At 40.9% G+C, this 19,854-nt stretch overlaps 2 protein-coding genes across 6 annotated transcripts in view; both read left to right on the top strand.

The window, feature by feature from the left end:
* The first annotated feature begins 985 nt into the window (after positions 1-985).
* tyk2 (tyrosine kinase 2) lies at positions 986-10,955 on the top strand. 3 transcript variants are annotated; one of them, XM_024272433.2, is made up of 24 exons: positions 986-1,238; positions 1,668-1,892; positions 1,978-2,101; positions 2,188-2,320; positions 2,389-2,552; positions 2,676-3,054; positions 3,136-3,306; positions 3,551-3,708; positions 3,792-3,909; positions 3,989-4,172; positions 4,913-5,031; positions 5,114-5,281; positions 5,365-5,452; positions 5,616-5,743; positions 6,129-6,264; positions 6,565-6,716; positions 6,816-6,966; positions 8,309-8,400; positions 8,646-8,835; positions 8,955-9,073; positions 9,738-9,910; positions 9,986-10,103; positions 10,198-10,308; positions 10,380-10,955. In XM_024272433.2, the coding sequence occupies exons 2-24, from the start codon at positions 1,709-1,711 to the stop codon at positions 10,521-10,523; spliced, it is 3,504 nt and encodes a 1,167-aa protein (XP_024128201.1). In that variant the 5' UTR covers positions 986-1,238; positions 1,668-1,708; the 3' UTR covers positions 10,524-10,955. The 3 variants fall into 3 exon arrangements, with proteins under 3 accessions (XP_024128201.1, XP_024128200.1, XP_036069102.1); XM_024272432.2 differs by having other exon boundaries at positions 6,816-6,984; XM_036213209.1 differs by having other exon boundaries at positions 1,663-1,892; positions 6,816-6,984.
* A 1,185-nt stretch (positions 10,956-12,140) lies between these two features.
* Positions 12,141-19,854, top strand: part of raver1 (ribonucleoprotein, PTB-binding 1) — an 8,796-nt gene continuing 1,082 nt past the window's right edge. The window contains exons 1-14 of one of the 3 annotated variants that reach the window (XM_024272850.2): positions 12,141-12,551; positions 13,435-13,501; positions 14,029-14,498; positions 15,708-15,899; positions 15,980-16,100; positions 16,183-16,283; positions 16,883-16,961; positions 17,189-17,388; positions 17,465-17,540; positions 17,625-17,761; positions 18,590-18,661; positions 18,751-18,882; positions 19,006-19,068; positions 19,170-19,320. In XM_024272850.2, the coding sequence (XP_024128618.1) occupies positions 12,228-12,551; positions 13,435-13,501; positions 14,029-14,498; positions 15,708-15,899; positions 15,980-16,100; positions 16,183-16,283; positions 16,883-16,961; positions 17,189-17,388; positions 17,465-17,540; positions 17,625-17,761; positions 18,590-18,661; positions 18,751-18,882; positions 19,006-19,068; positions 19,170-19,316 (2,181 nt within the window). In that variant the 5' untranslated portion in view covers positions 12,141-12,227 and the 3' untranslated portion in view covers positions 19,317-19,320. Of the gene's footprint in view, positions 12,552-13,434; positions 13,502-14,028; positions 14,499-15,707; positions 15,900-15,979; positions 16,101-16,182; positions 16,284-16,882; positions 16,962-17,188; positions 17,389-17,464; positions 17,541-17,624; positions 17,762-18,589; positions 18,662-18,750; positions 18,883-19,005; positions 19,069-19,169; positions 19,819-19,854 lie in introns of those variants that run through there. The other 2 variants (XM_024272849.2, XM_024272851.2) reach the window with 2 other exon arrangements.

Below are 19,854 nucleotides of genomic sequence, written 5' to 3'. Positions count from 1 at the left end.
TCTGTGGACACTTGCATTCACATCAGTGAAGGAAAAAAAAAACAGTGAGAAATTTTACTCTGGCTTGTGTCTTCTTTCTTTCTACAAGTATTTGTCTTTGCAGAAGTTACTGTAACACACGGGGAGAACATGGAAATTCCAAACAGAAAAGTTGCAGCTGGGGTTTGAACCAGTGGGCTTTCTCACTGTGAGGCGAGAGTGCTGACCACCAGATCACTGTGCAGGGTCAATAAGGAAAAGTAGTAACACTTCATATAAACAAAATAAAGTAAAACTTACAGCGTGGTCTTTTACATCCATATTTATTATAATTTATTAAATGTGCAAAATATCTCCTTTGTGGGGCATTTCTTTTGACAATAAAAAAAAGACATCAGTAGAATTAATAAAATAAAATGTGGTTTAATTTCAACTGACTTTAGATTACAATTGAGCAAACTTGATTTGAAAGTGCAGACAAGCAATATTTTGAACAAAGTATAATTATATTAATTCAGTTTTCAGTTTAGTTTTTAATGCTTTTTTCTTTTCTTTCTTTCTTTTTTTAATCAAAGACGTTTAAAAAAGAAAAAAAAAAAAAAAACATTTTTTTCCAAGGACTCCCCCGAGTGCCTTCCATAGGGGCTTTCAGATAACTGCATTTTCGATATTGTTCAAACCTGTTTACTTATCTGCTTTATCCTGGTGGAGTCAAGTGGTGAAAGTTGAGTGCTACAAAACAAGCAAACAAAAAAACACAGTTCATGAGCTACAGCTTGAATAAATAAATACAAATGTGACATTTTAAGTAAAAAATAATAATAATTAATAAAAATAAAATGCAAAACGTAACATTTTACAAAGCAGCTTTCCTTAAAACACAACGAAAAAAAACAATAATTATCTTTTTTTTTGTAGACTTAAAATCAGATTTATGTTTTTTAAGACATTAATATAAATCGGGTGTAATGCGCATGTGCAAACAGCAGTAAACAGGCATCTCGACCTATCCAATATGGCGTCCAACTTTGCGTATGGAACGAGCTAGCATAGCGGCTCTAGCTCATTGGAGGGCGGGAGCGGTGACGTCAGTTGAGAGAAGCAGGCGCTTCCCGTCGTTGGGGTTTTTACTTCACGAGAATCCGAGGCAGTGGGCGTTAAAGGGGAATTATGCTCGGTGACATTTAGCTTTCAGTTCACAGCGCTGCCTTCTATTTTTTTTCAAAAGGGTCGCTTTTTTAAAAAATCGACGTTAAATGGTGAGTTACTTTCTTTAAATTGTACGATTCGCTCTGCTAAAGTACCCGGATACGTCCGTAAATGTTTTATGCAGTTTTCTTATTTAATGATTCGAAAATACTTTAGTTCCTGGACTATATGTGAACGGCTTGTGTTTCGGACAGCACGTTTTACACATTTTTGTTTAAAATATACATATAGGTCAGGTTTAGGTTGTACACGCACTAAAACCGTATGTACATAAACAACAAGTTTTTTTTTATTCGATCCCGGAAGGCCTTCACACAAACATGCTCACCTGGTGTCGCATCTTCTGTAATTATGTTCATTTATAATTTTTTGTTTTTGAATTTTAAAATGATAACTATATTTTTAAGTTGACTCACAAATCACATTATTAAAAAAATAATTTATTTTTATTTTATTTTGTGTCACTTTTTTAACTCCAGCCAATACAGCTGAGTCACAACCCTCAAGTGAGCAGCCCAACATGTTGAGGAGAAGGTGGTCGAAGTTCTTCAAGCCGGAAGCCCTTCCTGGCCCCAGTGAGGCTCCTCAGACTCCAGGCATCCACGTCTACCTGTTCTGGAGCAAAGATGGGGAAGCTCATGTGTCCCACACAGATGGGGACGTCACGGCGGAGGAGCTGTGCATCAGGGCTGCAGAGGTTGTAGGTGAGACTGGATGCAAGTTGAAAACAAATTAGGTTCTAATCTCTCTCATTTGTTGAGTCTGTGTAACTCATTGTTTGTGCCACAGGTATAAACCCGCTTTGTCATGCATTATTTGCATTATATAACCCACAAACACGCTATTGGTACAGTCCGAACCACACTTTCAGCCCAGAAGAGAACTGCAGCTTGGTGCTTCAGTACTGCATGAGGTCAGTTTGGAATTTGTTTATGCTATTACACTTCAAACACAGTGATCCACTCTTTAAAAAAAAAAAAACATTTTTATTGGGTTTAGGTTCTACTTTCGGAACTGGCATGGGCTAAACGACAAGGCACCTCTGGTGTCCCGCCACACTTTGAAAAGTGGTACGAATCAGAAAGGTTCCACTCTGCTCGACATCACATCCTTGGAGTACCTATTTTCTCAGGTAGGCTTTGTTTTTATGAGTTTGCCAACTTTTGTAGGGCTTGCATTTAATTTGCATCCTTTTATCAGGCTAAACATCAATTTGTAAACGAAGTGGTTCAAATGAAAGAAGTCCAGAGCGAGGAAGAAAGAAGTCGGTTCAAAAACGAGAGCCTGGGAATGGCGGTACTTCACCTGTCACACATTGCAATACAGACAAACTCTACTTTACCAGAAGTAGCTGGAAAAGTCAGGTAATAATATTTAAATAAGCTGTTTATTTATTTTTCACACTGGAACACCAAAGCTGCAAAAAATAGTATAAATAATTTTGTCTTTTTACAATTGACTTCTCTAATTTTAACGTCTTGTTTCAGTTTTCTCCAGTGCATTCCAAGATCGTTTGCCAAAAACATCTCCAATGACAACTTCCTCACTAAAATCAGGATCCGTCTGGTGTTTGCCCAATTTGTGCGCACCTTCCAGCAGCACACAGTTGACAGCCGAAAGGTGACCACCCAGGAGATCATGTACAAGTACATTTCTACTCTTGAACAACTGGCTCCACGATTTGGTTCAGAGACTTTCCAAGTGACTAGCCTGAAGCTGAGGGAGGATGGCGACGGGAGTAGCTCCTACTCGAGCACGGTTCATGGTAACGGTCTCTCAAAGGAAAACTTAAGCCCTCTCGTCACTCACGAAGTCATGGTTTCTGGTACTGAGGGGGTTAAGTGGAGGAAGTTGCAGATTCAGAGGGTTAGTCAAAGACATTTTTCGTGTTTCTTATTGTTTTTACTGTGTAAGGTTTTTTATTTACATATTTTGTTTTTAATCTAGGCTCAGGAGAATTCCTACCTCCGTAACGACTACTTGAACTACAAGAAAGTAAAGCAGCTGAACGCTAACACTCCCGATACATGGACCCTATTCTCAGATTTCCCTGATATTACCCACATCGCCATTTCTGAGGCTAATGTGTACATTAGCACTCTGGATAACCGCTGCATGGTGAGAGTTCCTGTCTGTTTAAAAGCCTAATCTAACTGCAAATCTTAAGTGCTTGTGATGCATCAATCTGTCATTAATATTTATTGTTTGAATTATTTATTTCCTGATGCGTTCAAGCGGTAAACTTTATTCTTATTTGTGTGATTAAAGGTGGTGTTTTGCTCTAAGCAGGCTGTTAAGTTTAAAGTGTTTGTAGGTGGGAGCTCAGATTGTAAGCTTGTTGTGTTTGTGTTTATGCATGTAGGTGGTACAGATGAACTCCAGCCAGGAGGCCCGTTCCTTCGTCTCTCTTCTCGATGGATACTACCGACTGACTGCAGACGCCCACCACTATCTTTGTCGCGAAGTGGCTCCCCCAAGGGTAATTCTGAGTGAAGCAAATCTGCTGCACGGACCCATGCAGTGAGTTTCTTTTTTGCATCTTCCATGCATTAAGACATAAAAAGGTTCAGAGGAACGGTTATATCATTACCGTGTTCTTCCAGTGAGGAGTTTGTGCTCCACAAGCTGAAAAAGGATGCAGCAGAGGAGGGAGCGTTCCTCATTCGCTGGAGTGCAATCGACTATCACAGCATCATTCTCGCTGTGCTAAAAAGAAATGAGGTAACTCGACACCCACGCATCTCTTTTGGGAATGTTTGCACTTAAGTTTCAGACGCTCCCTTATGTTTTGTGCTCACAGAACGGTTCACCGCCGAGCCACAAGCAGTTCCGTATCCAGCAGAAGGGTTCGGTGTTTTGCATGGAGGGCTGGGACAGAGAGTTCTCCAGCGTGAAGGAGTTCATAGATAACCTCAAAACGTTTGTCCTGAAGTCTGGCTCGGACAGCTTTATGGTCAAAAAGTGCCTTTTGCCAAAACAAGCAGGTTTGTAGTTGACTTTATTGCGTAAATATGAAGCTGCGTTCACATCGAATGCGATTTGGGGGCGTCCGATTATTAAAGACATCATGCGATTTGAGCGTCAGGTGTGGCACGTCAGCGCATTTTGAGTGTTAAAGTTAAAAATATGAACTTTTGCAAAGAAAGAGCATCTTATCGACCAAACAGAGTCTCAACGGGTGGAGTCCAACACCAACATGGAGGAGAATCTGATGCTTCTACTCCTAATTTTTTTTAAATATTTTTATTGTTTTTAATTGAGACAACTGTTAAAAGATTGCCTAATTTTGTACTTGTTTTTATTTTTTCCTTGCTTGGACTAATGCGGGACAGTAAGTCGTCAAACTGGGTCACAGAGAGACAGAAGTGTTGCTGAAAACGGCTGACATGTAGTAGATGGTGAACGTCACCGCACTGGGAGAGTCTCTGAATGATCTCATGAACCCAGACATGAAGACGGGATAACCAATGCTTATTTAAATCCCTTTAAAACAAATAAACTGGATTTTTTATGTGAATAAGATGTACAATCAATGCTTCAGTGTAGTGATGAGGTAAAACTGGGCGGCGGCTCCACCCACATGTCTAGTTTATGGACAGATTTTTTTGGAAAACAGCGAATTTGATGCACGAATCGTGTTCGATGTGAATGCAGCATTACATGAGGCGTTCCTTACATAAAAGCTGTTGACAATGGTTTGTCTTTGTGCTCCTCTTGTTTGTAGAGATCTCCAACCTTCTGGTGAAAAGGCAGAGTGACGAGCTCTACCCCCTCTCAGAGTCCTTCTCGCAGAAGCTGACCAAGCTACGCTTTAACCGCATCAAGGAGAAAAACATCACTCCGGTCGTCATTTTCACCTGGCAGCTCAGTTTTCACAAAAGCTTTCAGCTCTGAAACTGACTGTTTTGGGGTGTTTTGTTTTCAGGATGTGCATTTGGGTCGAGGCACAAGAACTAATATCTACTCTGGGCGGCTGCTTGTGGGAGGGGAAGATGACGGGGACGACGTCGAGTTCAACAACAACTCTTCCAAGCAGAAAGGCATTCGGGTGGTCCTCAAGATCTTGGATCGAAGCCATGAAGACATTGCTCTTGTAAGCAACCGTTACCAAAAATCCCCCCAAAAGTTACTTTGTGTTTTCCATACCTTCACAGTCACTGTTCAATTCTGTCTCAGGCATTTTTCGAAACGGCAAGTCTCATGAGCAAAGTGTCCCACAGTCACCTGGTGTTCGTGCACGGCGTGTCCGTCAAAGGATCTGAAAGTGAGAGCGAACGCTGTTGAACACCTGCACTCCTAATTGTAGTGGCCTCTTTCTTTGTACTTCTCTGTTGCTTTTGTCTATTGTTCCCATGACAACCACTGCTTAAACCACGGTTACATTTATTGTGGCTTTAGATTTCTCACAGTGACTCCTGCTTTCACAGACATCATGGTGGAGGAGTTTGTGGAATTTGGACCATTAGATGTCTTCCTTCGCAAAAGAAAGGCATCCGTGAACGCTCAGTGGAAGTTCATAGTGTCGATACAACTCGCCAGTGCCCTCAGTTACCTTGTAAGTTCAGCCACTTATATTTATTTTAAGAATCAGTACATGTGAAGCATCCAATCAGTCTCTTAATATTTCGCAACAGTCCTATAAAAAGTAAATGTTTTAGCAAAGTTAAATAGTGTGATGACTTTTTTGTTTGAGCAGCTGTTGTCGGTCGTTTTAATATGCGTCCGCCTTTCGAGATAAGTGCTGCAAATTATTTTTATCCTCATCTATACATGATGAAGTCTAAAGATAAAAACATCTTAAACATGAAGTTGTGCAACAACAGTTACAAAAAAACATCTTAAAAAGATTTAGTAAATGTCTGAAAGGATCACCAGCATTGAAAGATGTAATAATCCTGCATTTTCCAACTTCTCAACATTTGTTTTGTTTTGTTTTGTAGGAGGCTAAACAGCTGGTTCATGGCAATGTCTGTGCCAAAAACATTCTGGTGGCAAGACGTGGCCTGGAGCACGGCACTACTCCTTTCATCAAGCTGAGCGATCCTGGAATTTCCCTAAATGCCCTCACTCGAGAAGGTGGGTACCTGCAGCTCGGTGTGCACGCGTTCTGTTATAGCTTAGCTATACAGAACGTTTTCTCAGCTTTCAGTGGATGCTTGAACTTCAAATATGTATATAAGAAACAGGAAGCTTAAAGCACAACCACTTCCTGTTACCCGTTTCCTCTTGTCTTTCTGATTGCTTCCTGTGTGTCAGATAAAAAAAAAAACACTAAAGATCATATGTTACAAAAAGCAGATCCATTCTAAATAAGAATTTTTAATAACTTTACATTTTGAAATGAAACTGCAAACGTATGTTTTTTTTGTACTGCAGAGCGTTTGGACCGCATCCCATGGATTGCGCCCGAGTGTGTGGACACCAGCGCCCCCATCGGTCAGACTGCTGACCAATGGAGCTTTGGCATTACGCTGCTGGAAATCTGCAACAACGGGGATGTTCCCATGAGTGGCTCTACTTTGCCTGAAGTATGTCCATGCTGAGAGCTTCCAAGAATGTTGCTTATACTCTCGTAGTTTTGCATATGTGTTTGTGACCCAGAGATGTTTCTGTTTTCACCTCAACAGAAAGAGCTCTTTTATCAGGAAAAGCAACACCTTACTGAACCATCCTCAGAAGAGCTGGCCCGGTTCATCAACATGTGTTTGACCTACGAGCCCGAGGAGAGACCTTCGTTCCGCACTGTCCTCAGAGAACTTACTGAAATGATGATGAAAAGTCAGCCTTTCCGAAAGGGTAAAGAATCTGTCAATAAGAAGGGGATCATAACGACAAAGTGGTTTTAAGTTTTATGTTTAACATGTCTACTTGAAAACGAAATTTGTCCTGTTTACTCACTGTCAAAAATACGTCTCAGGCATATACATCAAGTTCTGAAACACCGATTGCTCAAACTTGCTCAAACTTGAGTTTAGTGTAATAAACAAAACAAAAAAATAGAACTTTTTTTGAAAGTTATTGATCCCATAACAGGAAAATGATCTTGATAGCCATTAGCTCTGTTGAAAATGGCATAAAACGGATCAAAATACAGTGACATCCGGCCACACTTTGTGGTTACTAGGCGACAGCAGCTGATTGTATAAACAATGCCCCAGCAGATTGTTTCAATCCCAGAAGTGGTGGAAAATAGCCCAAAAAGGAGTAGCAGACATCCCCCTCCACTCATTAACAATAACAGTGAAGCTGACTCAGAGTTAAAGTAGGCTAAGTGTCAGCTAACTGTTGCTGCAGTAAAAAAAAACGTCAATAGGGTCAGGATACCCAACTTTCTTTTTTCTTTTTAACTATCCCCACAGTTTGTTGTTCGTTTTTCTCATCCCACTGTATACCTTTTGGGGTCATGGTGCTGCCAGAGCCTGTCCCGGCTACTAATGGGCAAAAGTGGGGTACACCTGGACGGGTTACAGGGCTAGAGCAACTGTGCTCACCCCGCCTGGGATCCCCCTCGCCCACATCCCGCCGAATGTCACCACAGGCCGGCAGACAGACAACAGAACGGCAGCAGCAGAAAGATGGGGATTTTTATTTTCTTTCATCATTCTCTTATTAAGATTATTTTTTTTCACCACTTCCAAGTCCGAGGCATTGTTGATCTGATCAGCTGTTGTCACCAAAATGCAGCCGGACATTGCTGATAATATCTTTTTTTTTTTTTTTTATTAGCAGAGCTTCGGTATCAAGATAATGTCCCTGCCAGGAAATCAATAACATTCTAAAAAGTTTAATTCTATTCAAGCCTAATAAATGAAGCCCAATACGCATGCTCACCCAGTTAAATTGAGGTTTCGGAATTCAATGTGTATGCCTGTGACGTATTTTTGACAGTTTGTTAACAGAGAATTTTGAAGAAGACAAGCTAGAGTCGTATTCAAAACAAAGACAAATCTTATTCAAAACAAACATGTTACATGTAAAACTAAATGTATTGATATTTTTTTTGCACAAATTATTCCACTTTGTCTTTATGAATACGTTTCCTATTGACAGTTATTTTACCCCACAAATTTTTTTTTTCGATTTTGCAGTTTTTTAACATCTCTGTTGAAAAATCCCACAGATATTGACATACTTTACACTGGAAGTCTCTCGCCACCGATCCCGAGCACGTACCAGAAACGCTACCTGAAAAAGATCATGGACTTGGGAGAGGTCAGTTCTGATGCCACGTCTGTTCATCTCTGTTCCAGTAGTTTTAACAAAAAAATGTGTAACCCCAACGTGCATCTTTTCAGTTGAACCTGTTTGACTTTGAGGTTCAACTGAAAAATTTGTTAACATGCTTTTCATATATTCTGTGTATCCTAGAACATTTCATGAACCCAGATTCAATGATGCTCTACCATGACTTAAAGTCATTTTTGTTTATGTTTCCTTTGTGCATGTTCTACCACCAGGGTCATTTTGGAAAAGTGACTCTCTACAAGTATGACCCAACAAATGACGATACAGGAGAACTTGTGGCCGTGAAAGTCTTGAAACAGGATGACGGCTATATGGCGGAAGACTTGATGAAAGAGATTGAAGTCCTGAAGTCCCTTGATCACACGAATATTGTGAGATATAAGGGCTGTTGCACTGACCCGGGTGAGTCATCAGCTGTTGAATATATGTGAAGTTTTGCTTCCTCAGTAGCTTTTTTTGACAGCAGAACCGGAAAACAGGCAGTGATCTAAATGTAAGATGAATCTCTTGTTTGTTGACAGGAAGGAAAGAGGTACAGCTGATAATGGAGTACCTTCCAATGGGAAGCCTGCGAGATTACCTTCCTAAAACGAAAGTGTCTGCGTGCCAGTGTCTTATGTACGCTCAGCAGATCTGTCAGGTGAGTTTAGACGATTGAGTATTTTGTGCTTGAACTGCAGTTTTTTTTTTTTTTTTTTGCTTCGTAGCCTCAATTCAACAATAGCACTACCATTCGTTTGCAGAGGCAAGACAGCAGATGTGTAATTGTTTTTTCAACAAATTTGAGTGCATCGTAAAACTAGAATATAATGAATCAAAGAGGATTCATTTGGTCTGCCATCCATTTTTATTCAGGCTGAATCATTTTGTTACATTAGCATTACTTTTCTTTCTCTCTGAGTGACCTAAAAAACTAATTTAGGCAAAAACAAGTGGTTTAAAATATAGTTAGGAGGCTGAAAATGAACAGCATTTTAAATGTCTGTGTCAGAATACAGACATCTTTATGCTCCATGAAGACAGATGAGGTTGTTGGGAGAGTCGCTTGCTTTGCAGGTTTCTTACAAACTATTGCTGCACAATCTGGAGCTCGTGGCGTTAAATCATTCTTACTGCACCTCAAATCTGCTCACAAAACTTTATAGTGAAATATTTTTTCAAGGCTATTAACCAGATTTTCTGAAGTAAGCAGAACACCTAAATCAACATCTCTGGATTTTATTCTCTTCCTGACTTCTTTCACCCATCTGTGCCAAAATATAAGAATCACACCTTTTAATTCATCTTTATAATCTTTTTCAAAGGGAATGGATTACTTGCACTCCAAACGCTACGTGCATCGAGATCTAGCTGCCCGCAACATCTTGGTCGAAAACAACAGCTTGGTCAAGATTGGAGACTTTGGCCTGACGAAATACATCCCTGAGGGGGACATCTACTACCGGATTCGAGAAGGCGGGGACAGTCCAGTATTCTGGTGAGTTTGAAGTTACCCCACAGTATTATTTATTATTTGTGGTGAGGCTTAAATTGTGATTTTTGCATGTTGTAGGTATGCCATTGAGTGCTTGAAAGACAACAAGTTCTCCTTTGCCTCGGATGTTTGGTCCTTCGGTGTGACACTATACGAGATCTTGACCCGCTGTGACAACCGTCAGAGCCCACCAACAGTATGTCGTGGCTTCATAAAAAGTTTGAATCCCTGCATGCGGCAGTTTAAATATTCAATCCCTGCTTCTGTTTCTCATTTTGCCCCTCTGTCAGAAATTCTACGAAATGATGGGTAAAGCCCAAGAACAGATGACAGCAATGGCAATCGTAGACCTGCTGATGAAAAACAGAAGGTTGCCTTGCCCCAGAGACTGCCCTCATGAGGTAACACTGCATCATTAATGATTGTAAGCGCTCAGTCGGCTTTGGTTGTAATCTCGTGTTCTGGTCAATAGGTGCGGCTGTTGATGGAGCAGTGTTGGCTTGAAGATCAAGGAAAGCGGCCCTCGTTTGAAAACCTGATTGTAAGGTTCGAAGCGATCCGCAGAACCTACGACTGGCAGTTTAGCTCCAACTTCACCATGTCTGAGATTTGCTGAATGAACGTCTTTATCATTTACAAGAAAATGCCTAAATATCTTTCCTAAAGTACACTTTCTGCTACATTTATAAACGGAAATGGATTTGAGGATGATTATTTATAGAAGCACACTCTTGTATCGTATATAAGATTAACTTAGGAGCTAAAATGGAAACCCTAATATTTGTGTTATATATATAAATTTTTTTTGTTATTGCTGTTGCTTTTTATAATCTTTGCGGGGTTTAATTTTCAGGGAAAAGCTCAAGCATGAATGAATTGGTAAGCATTAGGGTATATTTTATTAAAAATGATAGAGATTTCCTTATATAACAAATGTATGTATACAGATTTTAGAAATATAGGAAGCTTTCTTTTAAATATATATGTACATGTTGCATGTTTTTGTAAATATATGAATTAATAAATGCGTGTTCAACTCCCCTTTTAACTTCAGATTATTTAAATTGATATGGTTTTCTGTCTGAGCCATTTCTGCTTTTGTCAAAACATCACTAACACTTGAATAATTAGATTAAACTTTGTAAAACTTGTCTCGTTTTACAGGAGACATCCTATCATCCTATAGTTGTCATTATTCCTGTACCTGTCGCCGTACGAGCAATTGGACAACCTGAGTAAAAACATGTGAATCATGGAAAAGTCACTATAACAAAGTATAAACACTAAAAATATGACTTCTGGAGTAATTTAGTATCTTTGCATAGTAGTTAGATCATCTATAAATGTAAACGCTTGTACAGTAACAATGATAGCTGCTTTTTGACGGGTCAGGGTTTCCAAATAGGATATGTTGGTCTTGCAAAATTCCAACACAGTGCAATTATTTTGTCAAAGTTCAACATGTTATATCACAGGCATACATTGTAGATTGCACAGGAAGTCAGGTTAATTTGACTGAAGTCATATTTGATTCCAATTAACTAGTAGTTCAGATAAGAATTTGCATCTGTTTTTAATAGGAATGAAAGCACAATATTAACCAAATTAAAAATATAAAAGAGTTGCACAAGACTTAACAGGAGTAACAGGTGGATGGATGAGTGGACCAAAAAGTGTGCTCAACTATAACTGGCCTTCCATTGTGAAATCATGAATGTGAGACATTCCTGACATTATTCAGTGATGGAAATAATTTTTGGGCTCGGCTAAACCACCTTTCCTAGTCTGGACCAGGACTATGTGGCCCTCTAGAGGCAGCAACACTGAAGCCAAAAAGGTCAATTTTACTGTCAGGTCAACTGATCTATAAATATAAGATTATAATTTTATGGTAAAAACAATTTTAAAAGTAAAAGGATAAAGCAACCAGACTCTAAATAAAGTATTAGTCAGCTTTTTGGGGGTCTATATTAATGGCTACAATTACAAATGTTTACTTTAAGTGGTAATTATTGAGAATTTATGACAAGGATCGGATAAAATTGACAGATTTTGAAAAATATTTGATTAAACTATCCAAATGTGAAGCCAAACACCTGTCAGGGATTTGTGGTTCGTTGGGTTTAGCGCATGTGGCATTTTGCAGTTTAAGCAAGGACCAGCGATGGCCCCGCCTCCCTCCCAGAGTGCGTCGTCGTCATGGAGAATGCGTCCCCCTCTCGACCAATGAGAAGCCGCGCCGGAGCCATGTGTGTATTGTTTAAACTGCTCAAATCGGAGTGAGTTTTCGGGGTGACAAAAACTTCCACCACAGAGCGTGATGGCGGCTGCCGTGTCTGTTAGCACAGCTGGCAAGGAGGAGAGCACAGACACCGGGCTCAGTTTCGCTTTTCGTCCAACTACCGGGAATTATGACCTCGCTCTGGATCAGGACAACTGGATGTCCGAGGATCCGCGGTTTTCCGAATCCGTGCCCGAAGAGGAGGACGGGGCACCGGGCCGCGAGTGTCAGCGGAGGGTCGAGGAGGACTTGACAACACTGAGCACCGAAGAGATTGAGAGTCGCCTGGAGAGAACTCGTCGGGAGTTTTACAACCGGAGGAAGATAATTATCAAAAATTTACCCTGCGACATTACTAATCAGGTCAGATTAACAGCCGCTGGTGAATTAGATATTGACTTGTTTAGTTATTGTTTGGTAAAGTAGTTTTGTTAGCTTTAGCTTAGCTCCAACATGATTGTCACGCTAGTTGTAGCCTGCTAGCCATATTCGCAGTTATTTACTTTATATTGTGGTAAAAATTAAACCACTCAATTAATTACAACAATTTCTGATTTAAATAATAAAATTTCACGTGGAGTATTCGGTGACAAAGTTATTTATTTGGTTTAGAGTACTTGGGTGAGATGTCAGGTGGTCAGAACTGTTTAGTTTACAATAGCCATCTGTGTCCTGCGTGACCTGCCACCCCGGCCTTTATGGAATCGGCACAAAAACGTCGATTCCCAACTTTGCCAATTATTTTTTTTCATAATTTAATATCTTTAGTTTTTCAGGCTATTTGTTTTTCTAACCAAAAAACTATATGTATCGTTTATTTTGTGATAACAATTATTATTTTTTACGAACTCCATTCATTGGGTGACGATAGGCCTGCGGGCGATACCATTGTCACAAACGTGGGGGTGTAACGCTAGTTCGAGATGCGAGTTGCCATACAACAAAAGATGGAAGGTGGAGACAAAACGTTTCAGAACATGCTAGAGAGCATCACCATTCGGTTGTGAATAGGCTGAAGCAGTGTGAAACAATTTCTCCTGCAACAATGTTCCAGGTGTCCAACTCTTATTCTCCCACATTTCCCATTATTGGAAAAATCCTAAAGCTAACTTGTTGGCAAAAAACAAGTTATTTAAATGACCTAAACAAGGGATATTCTAATCTAAATACCATAACAATGGTTGTTTGTCATGTACTGTCAGTGTTTTTAATTTAAAATTTAAAGTTTTTTTGTTGTTCTCTACAGGAGGTCCATGAGCTGTTGAGCAACTATGATTTAAAGTACTGCTTTGTTGACAAATACAAGGGCACAGGTTAGTTTTTTTTTTTTACTACTCTTTTTGTTCACTGTGTTGAATGACTTCCGCAAAATGTATCGGTAACTATCAGATACAGACAATATTTACAAGTGATGGATGGATATATAATGTCATGCTGCATTTAATTTAAAAAAGGGTAGTATTTACCTCTTATTGATGTGCATTCTTTTAGTCAGCTGACATTGACAGAGCAATGTTTTTATTAAAAATGTTTGTGATAAATGCAGAAAGTACTGGGAATCTATTTTGATGTCAAAGCAAAGACTGGTCATCATTTTTCCCCATGATGTTTGCTGTCTGTTACATTGAGTCTAAATAACTTAGTGATGCTCAGTTTCTTCTGTCATTTTGACAATTCTTTTACCCTTGGTGAGGATGAAGTTTTACTGACACAAAAAACATGTTTCCTGACACGGTTCCACCAGCTTGGGGGGCTATTAAACTTGCTGTATTCTGTGCAGAGTTTTGACATTTGACCCTACTCAAGTCATGTCAAATTTTTCCTCCTCTGTGCTTCCTAGCGTTTGTAACGTTACTCAATGGGGAGCAGGCCCAGTGCGCCATCAAGGAGTTCCACCAACACATCCTACGGGACAGGGAGATCTCCGTGCAGCTCCAGCCAACTGATGCTTTACTGTGCATTGCCAACTTACCTCAAGTCTTTACCCAGCAGCAGTTTGAGGAACTGGTGCGACCGTTTGGAAACTTGGAGCGCTGTTTTCTGGTGTACAGCGCCACCACGGGGCACTCTAAAGGCTACGGCTTTGTAGAGTACATGAAGAAGGACTCCGCCGCCAGGGCCAAGTCCGAACTCTTAGGAAAGCAGCTGGGCTCCCGTATGCTGTACGTCCACTGGACCGAGGTGGGCACGCTCACCTACCCCCTGCTGCATTCCAAGTGTCTGTGTGTGGACCGTCTGCCGGCGAGCCTGCTGACAGCCCAGGACCTCCGCAGTGCCCTGGCTGATACCCACGCTCCTGTTTTCTGCCAGGTCAGATTTATCACTGCCAAACACGCTTTCACGCAGGAATTAATGACCTTAGGGTAACTAATTATCCTGATTACAGTTGACACCAAGAAGAATCAATACATTGTTAACACAACACTCACCATTAGGAGTCTGCTTCTTATCTTTGTTGGTTTGCCTGGTTGATTTATGCCGCATCAGCTCTTTGAAGGCTTAGTAGGACGCAGACATTTGTGAAGTTGCTCTTTTTAAGAATAGTTCACATATTTTTTTATTTTAGAAATGCAGGTCTACATAAAATAACTTTTATTGTGGTGACTCCAAGTTACTATAGTAATGGCAAAAGCAGGTTTCTATGGCGATGACCGGCTGACTCCCCCAGGTGGTGTCATTCAACGGGCTTTTCTGGAATGAGAGGCGAGCGGGGTGCCTCTTTAGCATGACAGACACAATTGTTGTCTTCTGTTACCACCAAATACAGCTAAAGACAGTTTTTTTTTTAAACTAGTTTCCAGGTTTTAACAATATGAGCAGCTTCCTTTGAAATATGGCTGCCACAAACGATTATTTTAATAGTCGACTAATTGGTATGTGTATGTATGTAAAGCAGACATCTTAACCATCATTAACTTTAAAATAACTAAAAATATTGTGAACTTTTGCTTTTAAATCCTAGGTGACAAACATGTATTAAAAGAAAACTTTATTGGAAAGAAAATTGAGAATAATTTGACATAGGCTTTCTATGTTTACAAAGTTTAATCCTTATATACTCAGTGTAAATGTCTCCAAGCTGGACATTTTCATACTAAAATTTAAATAATTTAACTACTTTAGCGTTTTCGATCTAAAAAAATGTTTTTTAAATGAAGCATTTCAGATATTTGAACAGATACTGACAGATTTGTGCTTCTGAAAGTGTGCACACTCCTTTTTCCCAATGTTACATCACATTTTTAGAGATTCTTGTCAAGCGGCATCACTTGATGAGTCTTGGTTCAGGATGGAGACTCAATTTTGAAGAAAAACATACATATTTCAAGCTATCTTGCAGTTTGACAAAGTCGTGTTTCTTTAGAAAAAGACCTGCAACAAAATGACATGTTTACTGATGTGGAAAAACAACTCCTTATTTTATCCTTTTTTTTTTTGTATTTTAAGTAAATGCAGACATCTCTATTTGGCTCATTTCATATGTGAATTCTAATTACTGTATTTTTGTTTTCCTCCTAGTTGGCTCAGGGACAAGACGGAAGTTTCCGGCGTTTTGCTGTGTTGGAGTTCACCACTGCAGAGATGGCTGAGGAAGCACAGCGACTCACAGATGGCAGGCTGCTGGGCGGGACGCACATCAGGGTGTCCTTCTGTGCCCCGGGCCCTCCTGGAAGAAGCATGCTGGCAGCTCTGATCGCTGCACAAACCATGGTATTACAGTAAAATCAATATGCTGCATAGGCCTGTTGTTGTTCTGGTGCTGATTTGTTCCGTCGCTCTTTTCCTCTAAGGCTGTAAACCGAGGAAAAGGTCTCCTTCCTGATCCCACGGCTTTACAGATCCTGTCGGGTCTCAATAACCCCGCCGCACTCAAGATGCTGTTCAACCCTCTGCTGCAAGGAAACAAACAAGGTAACGATCCCTCTGCTGCTTCCATTTAATCAATCGATTCCACATTTGCTTCAGTCATGGGTTGTTTATTTTATTTGTTCAGGCTTACTAGGGGCAGCCCCCGCGATGCCACTGCTGGCGAACCCAGCTCTGTCAGCTGCCCTGCTTCAGATGCTCCTTCAGAACCAGGCCAAGGCCCAGCAGGTACTTCTGCACTCCAGCCCCTCGCTCTGACACGCTTCCTCCTGCTGCTCCCTCATCCAGCTTTTGATTCTCCCACTCACACTTGCTTTCTTCCCGCCCTGGTTTTTGTCCCTCTGTGCCATTAGCAAGCCTTTCTGGGGAGTCATCTTCTGTGGGCTCAGGTGCTGCACATTAAAGAAAACCCTTGAGTGCTGTGCGTGTGAGTGATGAGGGTGTTCAGTGTTTGGCTATCAAGCGTGTGAAGTGAGGGGTGAAGCTAGATGGATTCCCAGTCCTTTTATGTTGGTGCTAGAGTACAGATTTACCTGGGTTAGCGAGCGCTCGCTGGAAAAGTGAGCAGTTTTTATGACTCCATGTGTGGGGTGCTCTTTGAGTGGTGTTGAGTGATGCAGTAGGTGTGCTTCTCGATTTTATGCTCGAGCTGTCAATCCCTGCTCTGTGAGGACATAATTTATCGTGTGGTGAGAAAACATCAACTCTAATGATTATTTTTATTTGAAGTGCTGCTTTTCTTGATTTTTTTTTTTTTTTTCTCTACATGAATATTTTGTTAATGAGTGACCCTCCTGTGATCCACCTCTCTTTCCCCTGACCATCAGGCCGGACTCATTGGGGAGAATCCTCTGGCTGCTCTGCCCGTCCAGCAGGGACTCCATCTGCTAGGAGACCTCCCTCAAGGTCAGGCATCAGGCGCTTTAACCAAAAGCTCCTCAAGCTACTAATGACTTTTTTACCTTTTTAAATCTATAGTAAACATCTGCACCCCTCTGAGCCTGCTAACCAAACAGGAAATGTTCTGTCAGTGTTGGCAGTAATAACTTATGGCTCGGCGTCTTTATGTTCGCAGACGAAACGTTCACATCAGCTGCACTGATTGTATGTTTCCATCACTTTTATGGGTTTAGGCGGTGGGGTACCAGGGCTGGGTCTCCAGACAGATGCCCGGTCTCAAGTGAGACAAATGCCACCGAGCAGAAGCATGTCACTGGAGGATTCCCCGACATCAGCGTGCGGCTTCCCCCAGAGTTCCCCTCCCACGCAACCAGGCATTTCCATGCCCCTCATGGGTGGCATGGTGGGGGCAGATGGCCTGGCAGCACAAGGGGTACGGCTCCAAGTGGCTTCTGAGAACAATTTCCTCTTCAATGTGCACAAAAAATGTACTACTTCTATTTTTTTAGGTCCTAACTGATCCTTTGAAAGATGTTAATCTTCACCAGAGTGCCTATCTCCATGTCGGCAATGGTTTTGCTTCTGGTAATTCTTGTTTTTGTGATGCTGGATCAACTGAAACTGTCAGCTGGGGTGGAGAGTTCACATCTTGCTAATATTCCTCTGTAGGTGCGAGCTGCAGACCTCACCCTTACAGGAAGAGGCTGGGTAACGTTTCTAACCAGCACATGCATCACAGCATGCAGCCAAGCTATAACTTGCGTTACCAGGATTCCTACAGCCCTGAATACTCCTCCATACATCAGGTAAAGGGAAACATCTTCCTAAAGATCTACTCTGATCTATTTCAAAAGCTTTTCCAGTGGCTTTTTTATTATGATTATGACAAAAAAGTGGTTGTTTTCTAAGAGTTTCTTAGTAGTTCGTAGAAATTAGTCTCTGGGTTGTTAGCAACCCCGCCCCTCTTCCCCTCCTGGTTGCTGAGCACTCTCCCACTAGCTTACTGCCCCTCGCAATCCCAACATAACATTACTGGTGCAACAAAACTGTAGTTGTCCAGCAGTTGGATGAGGAAAACAGACGTACATGGATCTATTTGTCTACAAGTTGATGCATAAGAATTAGGGATGTAAAAGATGCTTATTGTAAAATCAGTCGGGTAGTGTTGGTTAGGGATGTAAAAAAAATCATGCGTATCGAAAATTGATAGAGAACTGAAGTATTGCTTGAAAACCACAGATATGAACAAGATTATGTTGGTCAAAAGGTATAAAATCAAGTCATTCATAATCGACTTACGTTTTTTTTCTACCGTCTTTGTCTTTTTATGTACATGCGATGCAAACAGCATTTATTTCTGTTTTGTCTGCTCCTGGTTCATAACAATTTCAGTAAAGAAATCTCCTCAAGTGCAGTTTTCTTCATACAAATCCTCCATCATCAGAAACGATGATGGAGGACTAACATGTGCCACAACATGTTAAAAACGCCAAAGAGATAATTTTCCTGGGAGTGGACTGTAATTATGTGACACAAATGCAGCTTTATTATGCATGCTGACCTGCATATTGTTGCCCTGCTGGTGGTCCACAAGATGTGATGTGGTCTGATGCCCATCTGGTGTTTCTCCTCAGGATCCCTTAGCCCACTTGTACGAACAGCAGGAGAACCTTGATGCCGGAGCCTTGGCAGGATTCAGCCAGCAGGTACTGTGAAGTCTGCTATTTTAAGCTGGTCTATTGTCAATGAATGAAATGCTTACTTCCTTTTTATGAACTCACTTTTGAACTTGCAGCTCTCCTACCAACCTGGCTACGAGCGCTTTCCTCACTACGCTCATCCTCCCAGTCCAGACATGTCTTCCTATTTCAGCTCAGGACCAGAGGCTTCCAGTAACGGCAGCCTCCCTTCTTCCCATCTGAATAGAGTGCGTCACAACTCTAATCTTATTTCAAACCTGAAAACAAAAAACAAAATAGTCAGAAAATGAAATTACTTTACAACAGCTTTGGTTGAAGTTTTATGAGTCAGTGGGCTTGTTTTGTTTCAGGCTGTTGGAACGCCTCCTGTGAGCCACAACGACTATCCCCCAGGTTTGGGCAATCCTGCAAAGGTAATTAAGAATCTTTCCGAGCTTCATTTAGTGTTCTGTTATTGCACTCGCTTTAAAAACAAAAACAGCTTTCAAGCTATTTGTTTTCTTTGTGACTCTAGACTCCCATTGGAAGCCACAAGCGCGTGTTCTCCAGGCTCATCCCGTCACCAGAACCGAGCCCTGAGGGCGGCTACGTTGGACAGCACTCTCAGGGCCTCGGCGGTCACTACGCAGACTCCTACCTGAAGCGTAAACGTATATTCTGAGCAGGTACCTCTTCCAAGAGACTCGGCAGTCTGGTAGTCTCCTGTGAACTCTGCGAGTGACCCCTGGAGGGCGCCGAGGAGTGAACCCAAAGATGTCTGAACCCATGTTTATCCCTACGGCAACTCTGTGGATTCTTTTCTTTGCTTCCCCCAAGCAAGTCTGTTTATTTCGTTTTACTGGGTTTTGTAAATTAACATTTTACCTTTCTTTTTTTTAATTTTTGCTTTTAATTTTTTCAGTTAAACTTGTACAGTGAAAAAAATTAAGTAGTCTCTTTTTTCCCCTTTTGTTTTGTGTTTTGTGGCAAATCTGCAAAAATTCTGGCCAGTTTATAACATTTTTTTTTTTATTTTATGCATCTCACTAAAGTGATAGTGTCCACAAGTTCAGGCAATTGTGTCAAAACCAGCTTTATTTCAGAGGCTTTATCTTTTTAAAAGGACTCTTTGAATTTGATGTAAAAAAGTTCTGTATTCTGTTTGCGATTGTGTTTTGTGTCATGTTTTTTGGTTGTTTTTGCCATCACAAGGTTGTATA

The sequence above is a fragment of the Oryzias melastigma genome, linkage group LG8 (genome assembly GCF_002922805.2).
Source record: "Oryzias melastigma strain HK-1 linkage group LG8, ASM292280v2, whole genome shotgun sequence".
Classification (NCBI taxonomy): Eukaryota; Metazoa; Chordata; class Actinopteri; order Beloniformes; family Adrianichthyidae; genus Oryzias; species Oryzias melastigma.
The sequence above is the reverse complement of the archived record's forward strand: the minus strand, read 5'-3'. Positions and strand labels throughout refer to the sequence as shown.